The sequence below is a fragment of the Rhinichthys klamathensis genome, unplaced genomic scaffold (genome assembly GCF_029890125.1).
Source record: "Rhinichthys klamathensis goyatoka isolate OS25496 unplaced genomic scaffold, OSU_Roscu_1.1 h1tg000522l_1, whole genome shotgun sequence".
Taxonomy (NCBI): Eukaryota; Metazoa; Chordata; class Actinopteri; order Cypriniformes; family Leuciscidae; genus Rhinichthys; species Rhinichthys klamathensis.
Window position 1 is genome coordinate 356,704 of NW_026607001.1, and position 18,989 is coordinate 375,692.

Below are 18,989 nucleotides of genomic sequence, written 5' to 3' on the forward strand. Positions count from 1 at the left end.
ATGTAAACAGTTTATTCACACTTTAAGTGACGCCCTGACAGGACAGTATCCATTGTAAACACTGGCAACAATGTAATTTTTTTTTTTTTGTGAAATATACTAAACCACAGAGCACCACTATTTTTGTATCTAACACAATTAGATACACAAATACTCAAACTTGTTACTACATATTTGACATTTAGCATATACATTATAGGTTATTTAAGTCATGTTATCTTCTATATTCTTATTTTAAGCTATAAAATCAATGTGTATGTGTGATTTCAATGTTTAAGAGCGAGCCAACCGCAGTATCCAGCACCTCTCCAGCATGTTGGCCAGCCACAGCTCTGACTCTGAGTCTTCAGAACCAAAGCAGCAGCAGGAGATGCTCAGTCCTCTGCTGAAAACCCCCTGTATGCCAGTTCAACAGAGTGAAGCAGGTACAGATCATGCTGGAAGAATTTTACTTTTCTGATAAATCATCATTACGAAGGACTTCATGGCATCCTGCTGATTTTAATTGTGTATTAAAATCCAGTTTATGCTGATATCTTCTGGATTAGAAGCCTTATTTTTGTGCAACTGCTTTATTATTATTTTTGTTTATGTTTTTTTCAGTCAATCAGCTGCGTTCCTTGCTTCAAAAGCAGTCCAAAGATGCAAATGTTCAATCACCTTCGCCTTCTAAGAGAAAATTGGCAGGAAAGGTACTCTGTTTATTGCTTACTCCAGGGTTTGAGTTGATGAAAAGCTAATTAAAAAAGAGCTTCATAAAAATGTAAAATAAAAAATAACATAAAAAAACAATAAAAATAAAACTTATTAACAATTGTGTTAATTTTATTTGCTTACCTGCATGTCATGTGACCATTAACTGACTCAAGTATGAATTATTGAATTTTTTTTTACATTTTAACTTAAAATCTACTTTAAATATCTTAGGTCAAAAGAGTTCGGCTAACAAACTACTAATTAGTTTAAATGTTTATGTTATCATCGCATGCTCATTGCTCTGTTTTTAGTGAACATCATATATTATATTGAGCTTCGACTTTCCTGTAGCTCAAACAGTAGAGCATTGGCGCTTGTAACGCCAAGGTCATGGGTTTGATTCCCAGGGAAAGCAAGAATTGATAAGAATGTAAATGTGTACATTGAAATGCAATGTAAGTAGCTTTGGATAAAAGCGTCTGCCAAATGCATAAATGTAATTATATTATATTAAATTATATATTATATTGCTCTTATTTGTAACTTTCTCAATGTTAACATTCATGTGTACTTAAAAATCTAATACGTGACCAATAATAATTGTGCTGTCTTCTAGCAAAGAGTCACGGATGAGGGCAGTAGCAGTCTGCCTGGTGTTCATGACTTGGTTCCCATCATCCACAATCAATCTGAGTACATTCAGCACCTGGAGGCCGAGGTCAAGTTCTGCAAGGTCAGTCATGTTAATTAACATGAGATATTATCTGTGAACTTAAGTCTTAAGCCCCTTTCACACAGCGCGTTGATCCCGGGAAATTGCCAGAACGCCTTCTGTGTGAACGCAAACACGACCCGGGATTGATGCCGGGATCGATGCCGGGATCGATGCCGGGTTGGGGACCTAGTAACATTGCCGGGATCAGTCCCGGAACGCGCGCTGTGTGAACAAAAGCCGTAACCAATGCCGTGTCGTAATGATGACGCTGAAGTGAAGTGAAAGCAGGCTAGTGAAACGGTACGTAATGCGCTAGTTTATGATCGAATCAGAGAAAAAAATGCACAAGCGTGGTTTCTCCAGCGAGAAATCGCAGCTCATAAGCAAACTATACACGCTGCTGAGACATTACATGTCACATCGATGTCACGTGTCTTTACGGGATTTTTACGGGTTGTGTGTGAACGCACTCTCTGATTCCGGAAAATCACTGGCAGTGTGAATGAACCAAAATAAAACGAACCCGGGTCAAATCCCGGGTCGCTTTATCCGTGTATTTTCCGGAATCTCTGTGTGAAAGGGGCTTTATAGTCAGAGGCTTGATAATGGGGGTTTCCCCAGTAGTCTTCAACTGGTCATGTGATTGCAATTCGACTTTAAGGTAGTTGTAATTGTTTGTTTGTTTGTTTTGTTTCCTTTCTAAAGGATGAACTCCTTGGAATGAAACAGAGAGTGAGAGTGGTAATCGTGGAGAATGAGAAACTACATGAGGAGCTTAAAGCAAAGGCGGTTGAAGACACTCTTAAAGAATACACATTTGCAAACAGCATGGTACTCCTTTCCTTGAGGCTTTTTGTTATGGTGTTGCTGATAGGCATGGGCGGCGCTAGGGAGGGGCTAGCAGGTGCTTCAGCACCCTCAAGAAAGTCCAAAGCACCCCGATAGCACCCCCCAAAATAATGTCTGGAATTAATTATATTCAAATATATGTTATTTCGAGATATTAAGTCGTTATTTCAATATAATATCTCGGCATTTCGACATAATAACGGCAAATTTTTGTCCCGCCAAAGCCTTTTTTGATCGGTGAGTGATGTAGAATAGAATGACTGCTGCGCTTGACAGGGCGCATCACGAGCAGAGAGAGAGAGCCCCGGCCGCGCGCACTCTCACTTCAAACACTTCTCGCGCATTTTAATCAAAATCAATTGACACGATAGTAAAAGGTCGGAAGGCCGCAATTTCACGTGGAGCATTTGGAGATTTGTTCTCCTGAATTACCGCGGTGTGTGAATTGTGCTAAAAAAAAAAACACGTTGCCTAGCTTATCGTCTCTAAAAAGCGTTCTCCCCATTCAGCTGACCTAAACCACATTTCAATAAACGAAAAAACCTATCCAGTGATATGTTTTCTGTATTGACGCAAATCTTGTGCGATGTCCTAAACTGCCGAGATAATCACACAAGCGTGCCGTAGACGTCCACTAATGACACGTCCGATACGCAAACGAATGACTCATTTTAACCATTCACTTTAATGAATAGTTAAAACAACTGACATGTCCAACACTGAACTCACGAGACCTCTGAATCGGTATATAAAAAATCGGTAACACTTAATTAGATTAACATTTACTATTAATTAACTGCACTTCAGCATTGTTAATGTTAATTGTTTCAATATTTAGAGAGTCAGGCCCACTATATGTGTGTTGTAGCCATTAAATAAGCGCATTTAATTTCATTTTTGTCAAAATATTATAATGTTTTTTTTTACATGCTGATTATGAAAATTGAACAGCACGAGTAAGATGCGCGATATATCGGAAGATATAATGGGTCAGACATGATTTTGACCAATAAATTTACATTTACACATTTACATTTAGTCATTTATTTTAGCAGACGCTTTTAATCCAAAGCGACTCAACTGAGGACTAAACCAAGCGAGTCATCGTGAAAAGGCAAAAACAATGCAAGAAGTGCTCAAAATACCAAGTTCGGACATTGCTCGGAGTAGCATAAGCCAGACAAGCAGGATTTAAAGGAAAAGGATTTTTATTTTTATTTTTTTATGTTAAGTATAAATTAAGTTTTGTTTTGTAGAAAGCCTTTTTTAAAGTGAATTTCGTTTTGTATAAATTGTATCTTAATTTTAATACATTTTTCATCAACCAATTGACTGGGTATAGCCTAAATAAGAAGCAAATATTGCAGACAATATGATAAAGATAAGGAGGCGCGATTGCATTGCACGTGAACTGGAGCACATCTCATACATTTTGCTCATTTAAATAATAATGTGTGTGTGTGTGTATATATATATATATATATATATAGGCTAATTGCGCAGCTCCCCCTGTCAATGATCTAGCACCCCCTCAGCACCTGCGTTAAAAATTATCTGGCGCCGCCCCTGCTGATAGGAATGGCAAATGTGACACTATAATGATACAATTTATGAAAATAGCTTGCAGTCTGCATACACATACAGTATAGACTTTTTTTATTGTTTTTAAATGTGTGCACAGAATTTTGTCTCAACGTCTCATATTCTGTGATTTTTATTTTGTTGCCTCTGTCTTCTATTTGATCATTTTCAGTTAAACATGGAGCTCACACCAGAAAAGACTTCAAAGCAAAGACTTGGCTCCATTAATCAAGCTGAGGACCACAAGTGGAAGAAAGAAATGGTATTTGTGGTTAAACATTCATGTAGCTGAAAATGTGACATGAATAAACGGACTGAATATGCACCAAAAGAGTGATTTCCATCTCTTTCTCTAAGGAGCAGCTGAAGTGTCTCTATCAAGCACAAACGGAGACCCTGGAGTCTCAAGTGGTCTCCCTGAAGTAAGTGGGCTTCAATCAGTGGCCAAGCCTGAAATATTTTCTTTCTCTCTCTCTGAATCAGACCACACTAAAATACACTCTTACAATCTTATTGAATTAAACATTTTATTAATTTGCATCGGTAAAAAGTCACATAAAATATAATTTTAGCATGCATTCTGGAGTGAGAGCACACCCCTGATTATAAATGATTTATAGTGCTTCCTTTGTACTTATTGCGCATCTGCAATATTTGCACTGATGCTGTCCATCAATAGAAGCAACCAGTCATTATATATGCATAATGCAACAATCTGCATGTGTTTGTGTAGGAAAGACTTGGCAAGCATTCAGAAGGAATATGAGGAAACGAAAGAACGACTGAGGCACAAAGAAGCGATGGCTGTTGCGGTGGGCAGTGGTCAGCGTGTGAGTGGTCTGTGTCTGAAGTGTGCCCAGCATGAAGCGGTCCTGGCAGAGACGCACTCCAATGTCCATGTACAGAGCATTGAAAGACTCACTAAGTAAGTGTGTTTTTAGTGTTTTAAATGTAAGTATGTGTCTAAGACCTGAAATAATTATGTTATTCTATTAGATATAGATTTCAAATAGAATAGTTTGGCTTCTATTTGTGCTCTTTTTTTTTTTTAGAGATGCACCGATTGATCGGCTGGTGACCGGAATTGGCCGATTTTCACGGCCGGTCAGTCTGACATATGCCGATTTTATGCCGGTCAAAATGCACTCGGGCGGCGGATGATTAACATCGCGCAACATCAGCATCACACGTGCACACGGAACGCACATGTAGGAAACCTTGTGAATTACGGCCGTTTCACACCGCAAGCATAAGCGGCGCGCATTGTTTTCGCCATGCATGTTAATCAACGAGTGCATTCACACCGGGAGCAGGAGCCGCGCGCGAGCGTCGCATGAGCAGCACTGAAGTGGTTTCGGCGCCGAGTCTATTTTTGCTGCGCTGCTCACGCTCAATTAAAGTGAAAGCACACTTTTGATGGACAAAATAAATATAAATGCACAGAATTTGCATGTCTAGTGTGTTTTAACAAGAACTGGAGTAGACTATGTCAGAAATTAAAATGAAGACTCTATAGAAAATATTTATAGAAAATTTACCCATTTAAACTTGTTTTTATTATTCAGTTTGGGTAAAAGTATATGGTGTTTTATAAATAAAAAAATATATAGAAAATAAATATTTGTGTTATTGAAAATAAAAAAGTGGTTCGGGATCGGAATCGGCTAAAATCGGTATCGGCAGGTCAAACTCAATGAAAATCGGAATCGGCCTAGAAAATTGTAATCGGTGCATCTCTACTGTTTTTCTTCTAATATTACTGTTCATAAGTTTGGGGTCGGTAAGACTATTTAACATGTTTTTGAAAGATGTCTCTCATGCTCACAAAGGCTGCATTTATTTGATTGAAAAAACAGTAATAACAGTAATATAGTGAAAATATGATTGCAATAATTAAAATAATTGTTTTATATTTTAACGTTTTAAAATGTAAATTATTCCTGTGATGACAAAGCTGAGTTTTCAGCACTACAGTCGTCAGTGTCACATGATCCTAGAAATCAGTCTAATTTGCTGCTCAAGAATCATTTATTATTATTATTATTATTATTATGAGTGTTATGTGTATTATCACAGTTGTGCTGCTAAATATTTTTTGGAAACTGTGATATTTTTTTTCCAGGATTTTTTGATGAATAGAAAGTTAAAGCATTTATTTGAAATAGAAATCTTTTGGAACATTATAAATGGTTTTACCTTTGCTCAATTTAATGGGTCCTTGGACTCCTTTCTGTATAAAGTATTAATTTCTTTCAAAAAAACATTCTGACCCCCAACGATTTGAACGAAATTATAAGTATTTATATAAAAAAAAAAATTTAATGTAAAAGAAATCACAGATTAATTGATTATTGAAAATTCTGTTAACTGCAGTCTGATATTTTTTATAAACCGGATTTACATTTTGATTTTCAAACACACTGAAATAACTTGAGAAATATTGATGTAGCAACTGCCTTGCCCTTGGAGTCAAACATCTGGGTTAATTAACACTGGTGGGCTCCTCTGACAACTTTTATTGATCTGTGTTGATTTAGTCAATTATTTTTCCTCACAGCAAGGTTGAAAGAAGTCTTGATTGGTCATGAAGCTAATCTGCTGGTTTCCTGATTATGTGTCAGATCAATGTCTGCTTTCAGTAACCTGATGAGATGCCCGTGTTTGTGTCTTTGTTAGAGAGCGGGATGAGCTGATGACCGTGCTCTGCTCTCTAAGGGCCAGTCAGACTGAGGCCCAGCAGAGAGAGTGGGCAGCCTATCAGCAGGTTAAACAGGCAGTGGAGATGGCAGAAGAGGCAAACCTGGAAAAGACAAGAGTATGTGCCAAAATTATTTGAATATGAGTTTTACTGCTTTGCATGATCATAAATACTTATGGAGTACTGTGTAGACTAGAGATAGATATACTCATTGACCTTGACCTTCGGCCTGTCCCTGTGCACCTGCAGGCTCTGGTGCAGTGTGAGCATTTCCACAATGAGCTGACTAGACAGCGGGAGAGGCTGGAGAGAGAGCTGGCATCTGAACAAGAGAAGATCTCCCTGGCCAGGGAGGCAGCGCGTTCAGAGAGCAAGAAAGAGAAAGAAGAGCTCGCCCAGACTGTTAGTTACCCTACCATATTAAGAAATGTTTTCTTACTTTACATGTATGCTGATATATTCAACTGACTAGTATGACTGTCTATGTTCAAAAAGACTGGATGGTTTGACAAAGCTAGTTTATGCTGCCCCCTAGTGTCATTTTAATTGTGGCACACACAACTACAATTTTGATGGATGACTTCAGATTCAGATTTGAAAAAAATAGGAGGGATGACGTCAGAACCTGGAAGACTTATTCGGCACTGGTTTCCACAAGATTTTCCTAATGGGTTTTATAATGGGGTTATAAATTGTATAATAATAAGGTCTGTAGTAAACATAACTTGATAATACTTGAATATGTTGTTCTGCAAGATAAACTGCAAACACTCACACCCCAAACATTCTTATCTAGATATTAAAAACATATGATTTTTACATCCAACATCCAAGTATCGTCAAGTTATGTTTACCACAAATCTTATTTTACTTTTACACAGGAAAATCTCGAGCGAACCAGAGGCGCATTAGTCTTACTGGTTTTGATGTCATTTCTGCGCCACTCTATTCTGCACTATTGTTTACTAATTATGAGAACTGAATTAAAGCTGCCGGTTTAAACCAAACTAAAGAGAAAACCTTAATTGTTCAAAATATGGTTTATTTCTTGTTGTAGTGAGGTCTTTCCAAAGTGACTTACAAATAAGGAGTACAATCCTACATTCTTTTTTCTAATTCAATACATTATTACATTGGAAATTAAAGTAATTACATAACAATTTGAATGAAAAGTTTAATTGAAAATTTGATTTCAGAATGTTGTATTATTTGGTTTGTGCCCCTTTTGCTTTAATGACACGCAGCACCTCAGTGGCATCTTCAGAAGTAAAACCAGATGATCATTTTCTCTAGAATGATTTGAGATGATCCAGAGCATCTTGAGCTTCAATTATGTGGCCATCTGCACAAAAAGTCACATGAGCAATGTCACTAATTAACTTATTTGATTAGTGATCTAGAAATAGTGCAGGATGTAAAAATTCTTATTCATGCTATAGTGCCTTATAATTGTTTCTTTGTTTGACAAATTTTACATTCTTAACACTTTCTGTTATTTTTAGGTGTAAATATATCTTTTTAAAAAAAACACACTCTTTTATTTGTGTGGTCTCTGGCATTTGGGCTGCACAATACATACTCAATTTAAGTGTATAAATAGTCCTATACAGTGGTTCCAAAATCTTTAGACATTCAAGCCACTCTTGTATTTTATATAAAAACATTATATTATAATATAACTAATGTCACTAATCAGTTAATGTAACTAATATAGCCAATTTAATTTTATTGTTCCCAACTGTAAGGTGACCAGTCTGTCTCAGAGAGTGGCTGAATTGGAGGGTCTGCTTGAGAGGGGAGAGAGAGATCGGAACTCACTCAATGGCCAGCTGGAGGAAGCTTATAAGAAGCTCACCGCACAGGAAATGGACAGCAGCAAGGTACATCCCACTGTAAAACTTGACATGATTTGGTGGTGATAATGTTGTTTAGGGAGTCCAAAGGCCCGGATATATTTGCGCACAGTTGAGTGTGCAAGCCTTTCAAAGTATACGCCTTTGGACATGAGTGTGGAAAGACACATCCAGCGCGTGAACACTATCTAGTTGATTTTGTTTTCAAGCACTCAATTTGCACATGCGCTGTTGAGTAATTCACCAGTTTTATTAAAGTCAGAGTGAATTAGTGTTTGCCATTTCAGTTACATAATGTTATGTATGTTTGAGCACCAAGGATTTTTTTAGTACAGGACTTTTTGTTCTTTAGAATAAGATCAGGAATGTGCATTAAGAAAGCAAATGGTGTCAATTTTGCTTTTAGGTTCAACATTTATTTTAATGGCAAATTTTATCTTATAGGTTAATTGGTTGAGTCATCTTTTTATGGAAAATGGCTAGGCACTAGATGGCAGTAGAACTTTATTATTAGCAAAGCTAATGAAGTTGATGCAGCGAAAGCTCTAGTATAAGTTTATGGAGCTGAAAGAAAGATGCAGAAAACATCTCCTCTAAGAATCAGTATAGAATGTGTGAATTAACTGTTTTCTCCTGAACAGCGGACAGGAGTATTGAAACTTACCTTGGATTTTGCATTAAGCCACATGTATGCTTGTCAGGTATGTGCGGAGCTGCGTTTTCTGTTGAGCCAAGCCCAGCTGAAGAAAGAGGAGGCAGAGAGAGAGGTGAGGGACATCAGCTCTAAACTGGGCCGCCAACTAGAACTGGTTGAGCAGGTAAGATAAACTTTTATCGGTCATACGGGAGAGTCTGCCATTTTTTTTTACCAACAATTTTGCAATTCACAGTGTTACTGGTACAAAATGGTATTAACTTCATATGTGCAAAAATAAAAAAATAAAAAAGTTTTGATGAACAGTAAGGAATTGTTTTGATGCCAAAATGAATAATGGCTTGGTCTTGCTCTCTCTCCTCTCACGGGCTTCAGGAAGTACAGAAGTTGGGTGTGGAGCTGAGCGGTTACCGGCAGCGTTTGGAGGAGGCCCAGAGGGCAGAGGGCCGAGCCCGGGCGGAGGCAGCCGGCCTGGCTGAGGGGCTAAGCCGCGCCCAGCGCCAACTGCACCTCACCAGGTAACCCCCTTAATCCTATTACATGCCACAACACTGCGCCTGTCCACTGGCCCCAATGCAGTGCCAGGACGCCGGCAGGAGGGCACCCGCACTTTATTAAATCGCCACTAGCCACCGGCTGCCACCGCCACAGTCCACCATGCACCAGGAGAACAGGGCCGGAGAGAGGGGCACATACTGTCTCTCTCCATAACATCACTCAGTTTAGTAGGGATTAAAGCTGAAATCAGTTAAAACTTCTGACAGGGTTTCTCCTAAGAACTTTATTATTAATCTGACGTTATTTGTGTAGTTCAGTATGGAGTAGTGCATATGCGGCGTCTCATACATTTATACATTTTCCACATATGTGCACATTTCACTCGTATTCGTATCCATGATAATGAGCTGGCGTTAAACATGAATGTATTTTGGTTGTTAAATTAAATTCACACCATGTAATTAAATCAAAAGCAGACCCTCTATGTGGAGCTATTACCATTTTTTTTATTTTATCAGAAGATATTACAGCAAAGATGTTGTCTTATGAATCAACGCCAGCTTTTGTGTTGAATGCTTGTTTTCATTTGATCATGCTTCGGACATCTAATCTTGGATTTTATGTGCATCTCGCAAATTTCTCCTCAAACTTTGATGAAAATCGTACCAGAGTAGGTGATAAGCGAATAAACAGTGTTTTTCAGTAACATTTGTTCAACTAATCACAGTTTATTAGAAAGCAAATAGATTATAGCTCCAGATTAGGAAGAATAGATCACATTTAACACCTCCCACCCTTATTATTATATATGACAGAGAAAGCCCAAAGAAACATTCTGTATCTTTCATTTGTTTTTTAATTGCTATGTATATTTAGTGGCCCCAAAAATAATTTGGACTTAATTAGTCACTTAAAAAAAATGTGTGTATGTTATTGCATGAGCTCCAAAATTTCAAAGAACGTGTCATCTGCAAACAAATCATGCTTTTCTCAGAACTAACTTTTTAGCTATGTTTTGCAGTTTCTTTTAATCAACTATTGTTGATAAGATGATTTTAGTGGATGTATAAAGTCAGTTCCCCTCAAGTTTACACAGGTGTCCAGTCAGAGTAGCTATTGTTGTAGGTAATCACATTAACTGTGAACATGATCATAGTGACAATTTTACTATTACATAAGATACAAATACTTCATTTTGAACAGTGTATCGAAAAACTTCTTTTTGTGAAATGTTTTGCTTGAAAAGTGTGTTTGTGTTTCTAGATTGCCTGTTGGATTAATATATTTTGTAATATAATGTACATTCATTTAATTTGTCACTTAAGTGTCCAAATACTTTGTGGTGCTGCCACATTTAGTAATTTTATTTATTTATTTTTAAAGCCTGAGATTTATAGTATTCAACTTTAGTTAGAGCATGATGCAAATTACATTTTCAACTTATTTTCAACTTATACATTGAGCCTTTTTTGTTCTGTATTTTCATACTTGATTTTCTCTCTGTTGATTGTGTACTGGCATGATGTAATTGACATATGCCAGTCAAGTAGTCTCTGCCCTGTACTGTTGCCCATCCTCTAGTCTTGTACTAGTTATTGCAGTGGTGCGGTCAGTGTGCAGTTAATATGTCACGCTGACCTGACAAGGGGTCTAAACTAGTTACCAGATCAAAAAGGATTTAGTTTTGTTTTTACCTATTTTACAATAAGTAAAATTATGCTGAAAATAACTGTACATATAACCATGTATTTTATTCAGAGATTGGATAGTACTCCACCAACCAAAGATATGTAATAGTCTGATATATATTTATATATCATTAAAAAGTTAATGCCAAGTGCCCCCTGGAACCTGACGTATTTCAGGAATCATTGCCTGTTTGGGCTTTATGACATTTCTCTGCCCATTGAATGATGGCCCACAATGAATCCATCCATTTCCATGTTTTTGTGGATGTGTCCTACCCCAGTTTTAAGCGTAGGTAGTGCTGATGCCTCAGTGGGTTTGAATGGCACTGGGGTCTCCATTCCTCTTGAGGAAGTGGAGATTTTACAGCATCTGCCACAGAGCTGCACAGCTGCAGAGGAGGGACAGCATCTGTTCACAAGGGAATTCAGTACTTAAGTATTAAGACTCGGTCATGTATTGTTTATAAATTACCATAAAGATTCATGCTGTTGCAGAAATATTAGAGAATAATATGAGTCATTTGTTTACATTTGGAAAAGTACCACTGTGCATGAAAACGATCCAGATGGTTTTTATGGAGTATAGATTATTTGCAACAGCAGGTCTAGATAAACTCTTGCATTTGACGTTATTACACAGCAGATGAATGTAGTCCTGCATTGTTAGTTCAGTACACCTTTTTAATGTACATTTATTGTCATGTTGACACTGCATTAGTTTAGTCTGCTCTGCTCTATGCAAAAATTTTTTATTGATCTATGAATTCATTCAGAAAACAGACAAATGCAATTTATCCAAACAATAACTTCAATACACCTCCTCTGTGATGATGTTTTCAGATTCTAAATTCAATTTCTTTTTGATATGTTGGACATAATTTCAAAAATGTTAAGCTAAATCCGCCCTGTGGTCACTATGAAATTCTTTGACATTTTGAAATTCTTTAGCATAATTTTGTATTATTATTTCTATAAAGGAATCAAAGCAAGAGTCATAGCAAAACAATTTTCACTAATTTACAATATTAATAGTATGTTGGAGAATTTTGTTCTTTTAAATCAGTCAAAAATATTAAATAGACTTCCTTGGGTGTAACCAACAAGTAGAAATCCATTTGCTGTCATGTGACAAGAAATTCATTAAAAAAAGGACCTTTATGGGTTTGCGCCAAGGTCAGTAAGTCTTGCAAAATATTGTATAATCTGACCTTTTTATGACTTGTCAAGGTTAATTTAAAGAAAACTTGAGAACAATACAGTATGTGTATAAATACATTTTAACATATATTTGGAAATTAGTCATTTGGTTGTGTACATTCTCATATGTATGGGAAACAATTTCTTTTCTTAATTTTTTTAATGAATAAAGATTGTAAAGATATGATTGTAAACAGCTTTGGGTTTACAGTAGTACATATGAAAGCGCTATATAAATGCCTCATTCATTCAACACAAGTATTTGAGAAGCACTGAACTAGATTTTTTTTACTATACTATATTTTGATTTATAAATAGAGATTTCGTTGTCTTTTGACTACTTTTTGTTGATAAATTATTGAAGAAAATTTTGTGTGAATATATTACAGCAGATCACTTTCAAGGGGTCTAGTCCATAATTAAGTTTTTTGATCAGAGCATTATTGAAATGTAAGATTTTGCAATGATTAAATGAGGCTGAATTAACATAAAAAAAAAAGCTTGGGCAGGTTGCTGGCCTTTAAACGCTCTCTGCTTCTTCTAGATGAGACAACAAAATGGCCTGCTGAAGATCAGAGTGGTTAAGCTGCTGACAGGCCCTGCTTTTGGCAGCAGAGAGTCTTTTAGCCACTGTACGCATGGTGTGGATGTGGACTGCCAGGGCAGGTTCTTTGGGCTAGGCGTAGTGCACAGATGCAGCAGACATCTGTGCATTCTTTCTCTCTTCCTTGAGGCTAATCCCTCTTTTTCCTATCTCTCTGTTGTCTTTACTCTCCTACACCATCTTTGCACGTACATAAATGCAGATGTACCGATCTGCAGGGGTCCCTGTGACAGAGCAGCCCAGGGGGCGGTCATGTGGGGACCCTCTCTGTGTCCCTTCCCCTTTGGTGGGTGCTCATACAATCAGGACCTCTGAAGTCAGACTTTGACTTTTCCCGTTCTCGTCTCACAGCTTGGATGATCACAGCTCTCACCAAAAGGATGGGCAAAGCAGTTGTCTTTTGTTTTTTTCAGTTTTTTTCTCTCGTTCTGGCCCCTAGGCCCCCCGTGCACATGCTGGGGAGGGCCGGCGGCTCCAGTATTGGATCATCAGCCAGCTGTGCGCTGGGCAGCAGAGGATCTATCATAATCCTGCCGCTCTGTTCTCTGCCTTCTGACGGCTTTGAGCCCAGGCTTTATTCGGTTTGTTTGTTTGCTTTTGAGCGCTCGTGCCTTTTTGTCATCCCTCCCCCACTCCTTCTTTCTCGTGCACCCACCCTCCCACCTCCCAACATTCGGCAGACCCCATAGGGTGTGAAAATAAAGAGAGAAAAATGTGCGACGGTATAAAAAAAAAGTTGCCTTGTTTTGCCATGCCGCTTTACCAGCCGCAACAGATTTTCCCCTTTGCTTTTCTGTGTTTGCTGGAGTTCACTGTGGTTTGGAACAGGACACAGGGGCTCACTTTGTTCCAAATTCCCTCTCTTCTTCAGCAACTCAAAATTTTGCAAGCAAGCGGTGACGCTGGCAGCGGGGCTTGAAGTTTTGATCCAACAAGAACCATGTTGCGGTTTGTAAAGGAGAACCTTCAGGCATAAGTATGGATCTGAAAGTAGGAAATATTCACAACTTCTCTGTCGAGAGCTTAGCAGAGAACCTGGCCCTCTGCGCGCACAGTAAACCCTCATACTCAAAGCTACATCCACCATATTGGCTAGTGATTGGTTAATCGGCGCTGTTGTGAGAGACAGAGAATTACAAGAAAAAAGCCTGCTAGAAGTTTTTGGGGATATGAAATGATCAGCCTTGTCTCTCTTTGGCTTATCTTTGTATGTGAAGTGGAATTATTTGAGCAAAAGGCTTGATGGTGCTTGATTGTCCACGTCAATAAGGCCTCATTGTGAGCTATGAGGGAATTTGGATTATATTGACATCTGTGCTGTTGCTGAACGTTAAACATGTTAGCGCAGAGGAAGACTGGACATATCCAGACTTTTGTTTTGTTTCTTTTTACTTTTATTTTGTAAGTTGTTCAATGACATGATGCTTTTCTTGTGCTATCAATTTGTTCAAAAAACATTTAAAAGTGCAAAAAAAGGAGACATTTTTTGAAGGGCATAATGTTAAAAATGTAAGGGTTATACAATTGTCCAGAAATCATAATGAAGAAAAAAGGCTCATTAAGAGAAAGAAATTCCTGACAAGAAAAATAAAGTGTCTTAAAATATCTGATACTTTTAAATTTTTATAGGGCAAGGTTAATTCAGGTTGTAAAGTGTCATGTTGTGTGAATCCCCAAAAATGTAATACTGTTTTGAATTAATAATTCATTATGCCGGGGCGGCAGTGGCTCAGTGGTTCATGTAGGTTGTCTACAAACCAGAAGGTTGGTGGTTCAATCCCCGGTTCCACCTGACCAAGTGTCGAGGTGTCCATGAGCAAGACACCTAACCCCAGCTGCTCCCGACGAGCTGGATGGTGCCTTGTATGGCTGACACCGCCGTTGGTGTATGAATGAGTGTATGAATGGGTGAATGTGAGGCAAATTGTAAAGCGCTTTGGTGGCCATTGGGTCTGTGAAAGCGCTATATAAATGCAGTCCATTTACCATTTTTGATGGTTACACCACATTTTTATTGAATTTAAACTTTTCTTGAAAATGGTAGAAACTTTTTTCTTTTAAACCACATGAAACCAACATTAATTGTTTTTGTATATTTCTAAGAAATTGGCACTTGTTGTAAACTAGATTTGTATTTTTTTTTGGTCATGGACACGACAGTCTTGTATGTCATTGACCCAGAACTCTGGTTGTTGGGGTGTGTCATTGACTCGTCCTCTCACTAAGTTCTTGTGCAAACTAGGCAACAAGAACCGTGAGACCAACTGCAGTGTTGGCATTAAAAAAGTTGTTCATCCCACCCCAGAATTCCATTAAACATTGCACGCCTCTCTGCTTTCCCTCGGCCTTGTATGAGCGCGTGGAGGATGACAATCCCCTGAAAGGTGGAGAATCGGAAAATGAATAAAAGAGGGAGCAGATGCAGCCCCATGCCAGAGGGAGGCTGCCGCGGTGAGCAAAGTCTGCCGTGCCACCAAACTGCTGCAAACCAAGTCGGCGGGAAGCGCATGTACCATCCGACAGCAAATAAAAGAGCGTAGCCCGCCGCCCCTTGTCAGAAGTAGTAGTGAACGAAATGGGGGCCGCCGCCAGCCAAGAGAAGCCGTGTTAGCGCTTTGGGGTGAGTGCGGGCACGGGCACTGGCAGGTAGCGGGGCGGTGTGCACGGTGCTGGGCGGCAGCCATCTTGTTGGGGGAGCAGATGGCGATGGGGGATGGAGGGGAGGGGCTGCTTAGCAGAACTAATCAGACAGTAACGGATGGGGCAGCTGGGACCGCTGCCGGCCATGCGGGAGAGTGCCGGCGAGTCGCCCAGTGAGTGTCATGATGTTGACAGTGGTGTGCCCGTTGGCCTGGGATGAGACCTTGCCACGTCTTCACGCCTCGCCGGCAGGGCTGCTGGCCTCCGGCTCCTCCTCCACTTCACACGGCAGAGGGCAAGAAGAGGGCCTTTGTCTTCTGTTATTCTCAGCGTCTTAGAGACGACATTGCAGTGTTAGACTTAGTTAACTTGGGTCACACGGTATAGCCATGTAGCAAGCTTAATTGGTCCAGAAGTTGGTCCGTCAGATATCAAGTTATACTTTTAAGTGCACGTTTATGATTGGATCTATTGTATGTTTGTCTCATACTTAAAACCTCATCTTCTTTGGAATTGGAAAACACAATTACTTATCCATTTTTTTCTACATTAATTTAACATATTTTATGAACAAATTAATTAATCTCTCAGTGAAAATCATATCATAATTTATTGCACAAGCCAGTAAGTTAAAAAATGAAGATTCACTCTAGAACAGAGGAATAAAGTACTACATAAATTGTTATTGAAGAGCATGTAGAATATGGATACCAAACTCAGTGAGTTTGTGTCATATTTGCATCGATCAGCAGTGATTTCTCCCCTCCCCTTCTTCTTGTCCATGCATTATGTTTCTCCACTGGCCTATAAGACCAGATGCAATGCCAGAGGCTATGCCCCTCAACCAAGCAAGCCCTCAACTCATTGCCAGCAGTTTGCTCCATTATTTAACAGTGTAACCAAGTTCAAGGCAATTACATATGTGTCATTTATTTACAGGCCCCTAAGAGGACAATGTAGTGTACACAAGAGAACACACACTCTCGTTTTGAATATTGCAGCTATAGCTAGTAGTGTTTGCCAACAGAATGCATATGTTTGAAACATTGTGCACAGAAGGGAAAATATGTTCAAACATGGCATGGCACATAGTTTCCATTAAAAGATGAGCATTGACAGTTACAATGACTGTGATTTGTAAAGTTGCTAAATTAAAGAATTCTTCATAATTAGTAAAAATGTTTCACTGAATATTTTTAAGCAGCTATGGCAAGTCACTACTTCTGTTACTGTTATTTTGGTGTGTGCTATTTGCGGTGATAAATTCAATGTGGTTCTAGAATTTAATGATCAATTATCATTACTATAGTAATACCCAATATAGTATTATTTATGCTAACATATGCATTCATTCCTTATAAAAAATATTGATCTTGAGATATTTTTTGTTGTAACAATCCACAAAATCAATTTGTGATTTAGTTACAATTCATGGCTTGAGGACATTTTTGAAAATATGAATATAAATTGTTTGTTGTGAATGGCTCAATATTTCAATTAAACCTTTCAAAAATATTGGATCAGAAAGAGTTTTTTAAGAAATTAATTTTATTATTCAGCAGGATGCATAAATGGACCAAAAGTGGCAGTAAAGACACTTTATATAATGTTACAAAAGGTTTTTTTTTATACTGAAAAAAATGTATCACAGTTTTCCACAAAATATAAAGCAGCACAACTTTTTTTCTACATTGATAATAATAATATACATTAAAATAATAATATTAAATTGCAATATTTCACAATATTAATGTTTTTACTGTATTTTTTATCGAATAAATGCAGCTGTGGTGAATATAAAAGACCCAAACTTTTGAATGGTAGTGTATTTGATACATTCTTCATCTTATCCTTCTGTGATTAATCATCATTTGCAAATATTTTTACCGGTGAAGTTATAGTCAGAAAGTTTCAGCCCTTAATCATATTCATGATCAGAAATTATTTCATTGTAAATGTTCAACTTGAAACTCCCAATCCTACTAAAACTATATGTCCGTGTGTCTTGAGAGCTTCTCCAGTGCCATGGCCCAGCTCTGTGTCATGATGGTACAGGACAGAATGTTGCCAGTCCCCAGGCAAAGTGGGAGCAAATCTGTCGGGTGCAACTGTTCTCACTTGGGCCAACTCTGCCCAGAGAAAGTGCCCTACTTACTGTTTCTGGAAGCTGGGTTGTTCTCCTTCTTTTCAAAGTCTCCATGAGACTTTTTTTTTTTGTTACCACAAGTGCAATTTCAATAATAGACTTCCATCTATTATTATTCCAATAGCTTCCATATTCGCAGTAGCTGGGGCAAGAGTGCTGATTTTTGATTAATGGTGCCACATGTTTCTAGTGTGCTTAGCTCATTGGCTGAGCTGGATCTGAATTTCTTCTCACTTTTGGAGAAGGTTTAATCGTCTTTCCTCTGTTTACCCACAATGCCTAATTTTTTGTGTAATCCATTTGTAAGGTCCAAATTCATTTTCAGTAAATTTATATTAACATGCTTAAAGATACTGTATAAAGGCACATATCATAATGGCTTTCTCTCTCCTCATCTACTCTCCAGATGGCATAAGGAGTCCATCACAAAGCGGGCATCATCCCACAAAAACATGCCATGAAACAGGAGTGGACGAGATGGGCACAACCCTAAGACCCGGCAGCCCAACACCCTGTTGGGTTAAAAGCGCTGTTTGTTATGCTTTTTGCCGGCAATGCGCTTTTTCTGGGCACGTTGGGCTTTTGGAGAGCGTGTTTGGTGTGTGATGGAGGGATGATGAAGGCAGCATGATTTAGTTGGGCCTCCTGTGTGAGGTGACACGGGTGGGGGGTCTGGCACAAGCCCCTCCAGGTCAGCCCGAGCTGTGGAAATGCGTCACTCGCTCAGAGCGCGAGCCTCAACAGCGCTGTCACAGGCTGTTTCACCCAGGGATAGCGCTCTGTCTTGTTCTCTTCCTCCTTCTCATCTTTATGCTTTAATTTCTGTCCAGTTTGTGTATTTTATCCCAGAATGCACATCACAGAAGCCTCTTAAATATTTTTTAACTTATGTTTAGTTCATACTAGGATCGTTTAAAGGGATATTTCCCTCAAAATTAAAACTTTTTTCGTCATTCTTATCAAAGTCATCAATCATTATTGTTATTCACTGAAAATCTTTCTTGACAGCTTTGGTCACCATTCACTTTTATAGAAAAGAACAGCTTGGAGATTCTGCTAAACTTTTCCTTTTGAGTTACAAATAAGACAGAGTGATATTAGAAAAACAAATATGTTTGGAATTGTATATGATGACGATCATTTATTTTTAATTTTTAGATCCTATAATT

General features: G+C 38.4%; 1 protein-coding gene across 1 annotated transcript in view; it reads left to right on the forward strand.

The window, feature by feature from the left end:
* sdccag8 (SHH signaling and ciliogenesis regulator sdccag8) overlaps positions 1–18,989 on the forward strand; it is a 50,691-nt gene that overhangs the window by 285 nt on the left and 31,417 nt on the right. Inside the window, exons 2-13 of the mRNA XM_056238397.1 lie at positions 279–425; positions 604–692; positions 1,313–1,429; positions 2,117–2,242; positions 4,014–4,103; positions 4,199–4,263; positions 4,575–4,766; positions 6,518–6,656; positions 6,789–6,941; positions 8,285–8,419; positions 9,094–9,210; positions 9,423–9,565. Coding sequence (XP_056094372.1) covers positions 279–425; positions 604–692; positions 1,313–1,429; positions 2,117–2,242; positions 4,014–4,103; positions 4,199–4,263; positions 4,575–4,766; positions 6,518–6,656; positions 6,789–6,941; positions 8,285–8,419; positions 9,094–9,210; positions 9,423–9,565 — 1,513 coding nt within the window. The remainder of the gene's footprint in view (positions 1–278; positions 426–603; positions 693–1,312; positions 1,430–2,116; positions 2,243–4,013; positions 4,104–4,198; positions 4,264–4,574; positions 4,767–6,517; positions 6,657–6,788; positions 6,942–8,284; positions 8,420–9,093; positions 9,211–9,422; positions 9,566–18,989) is intronic.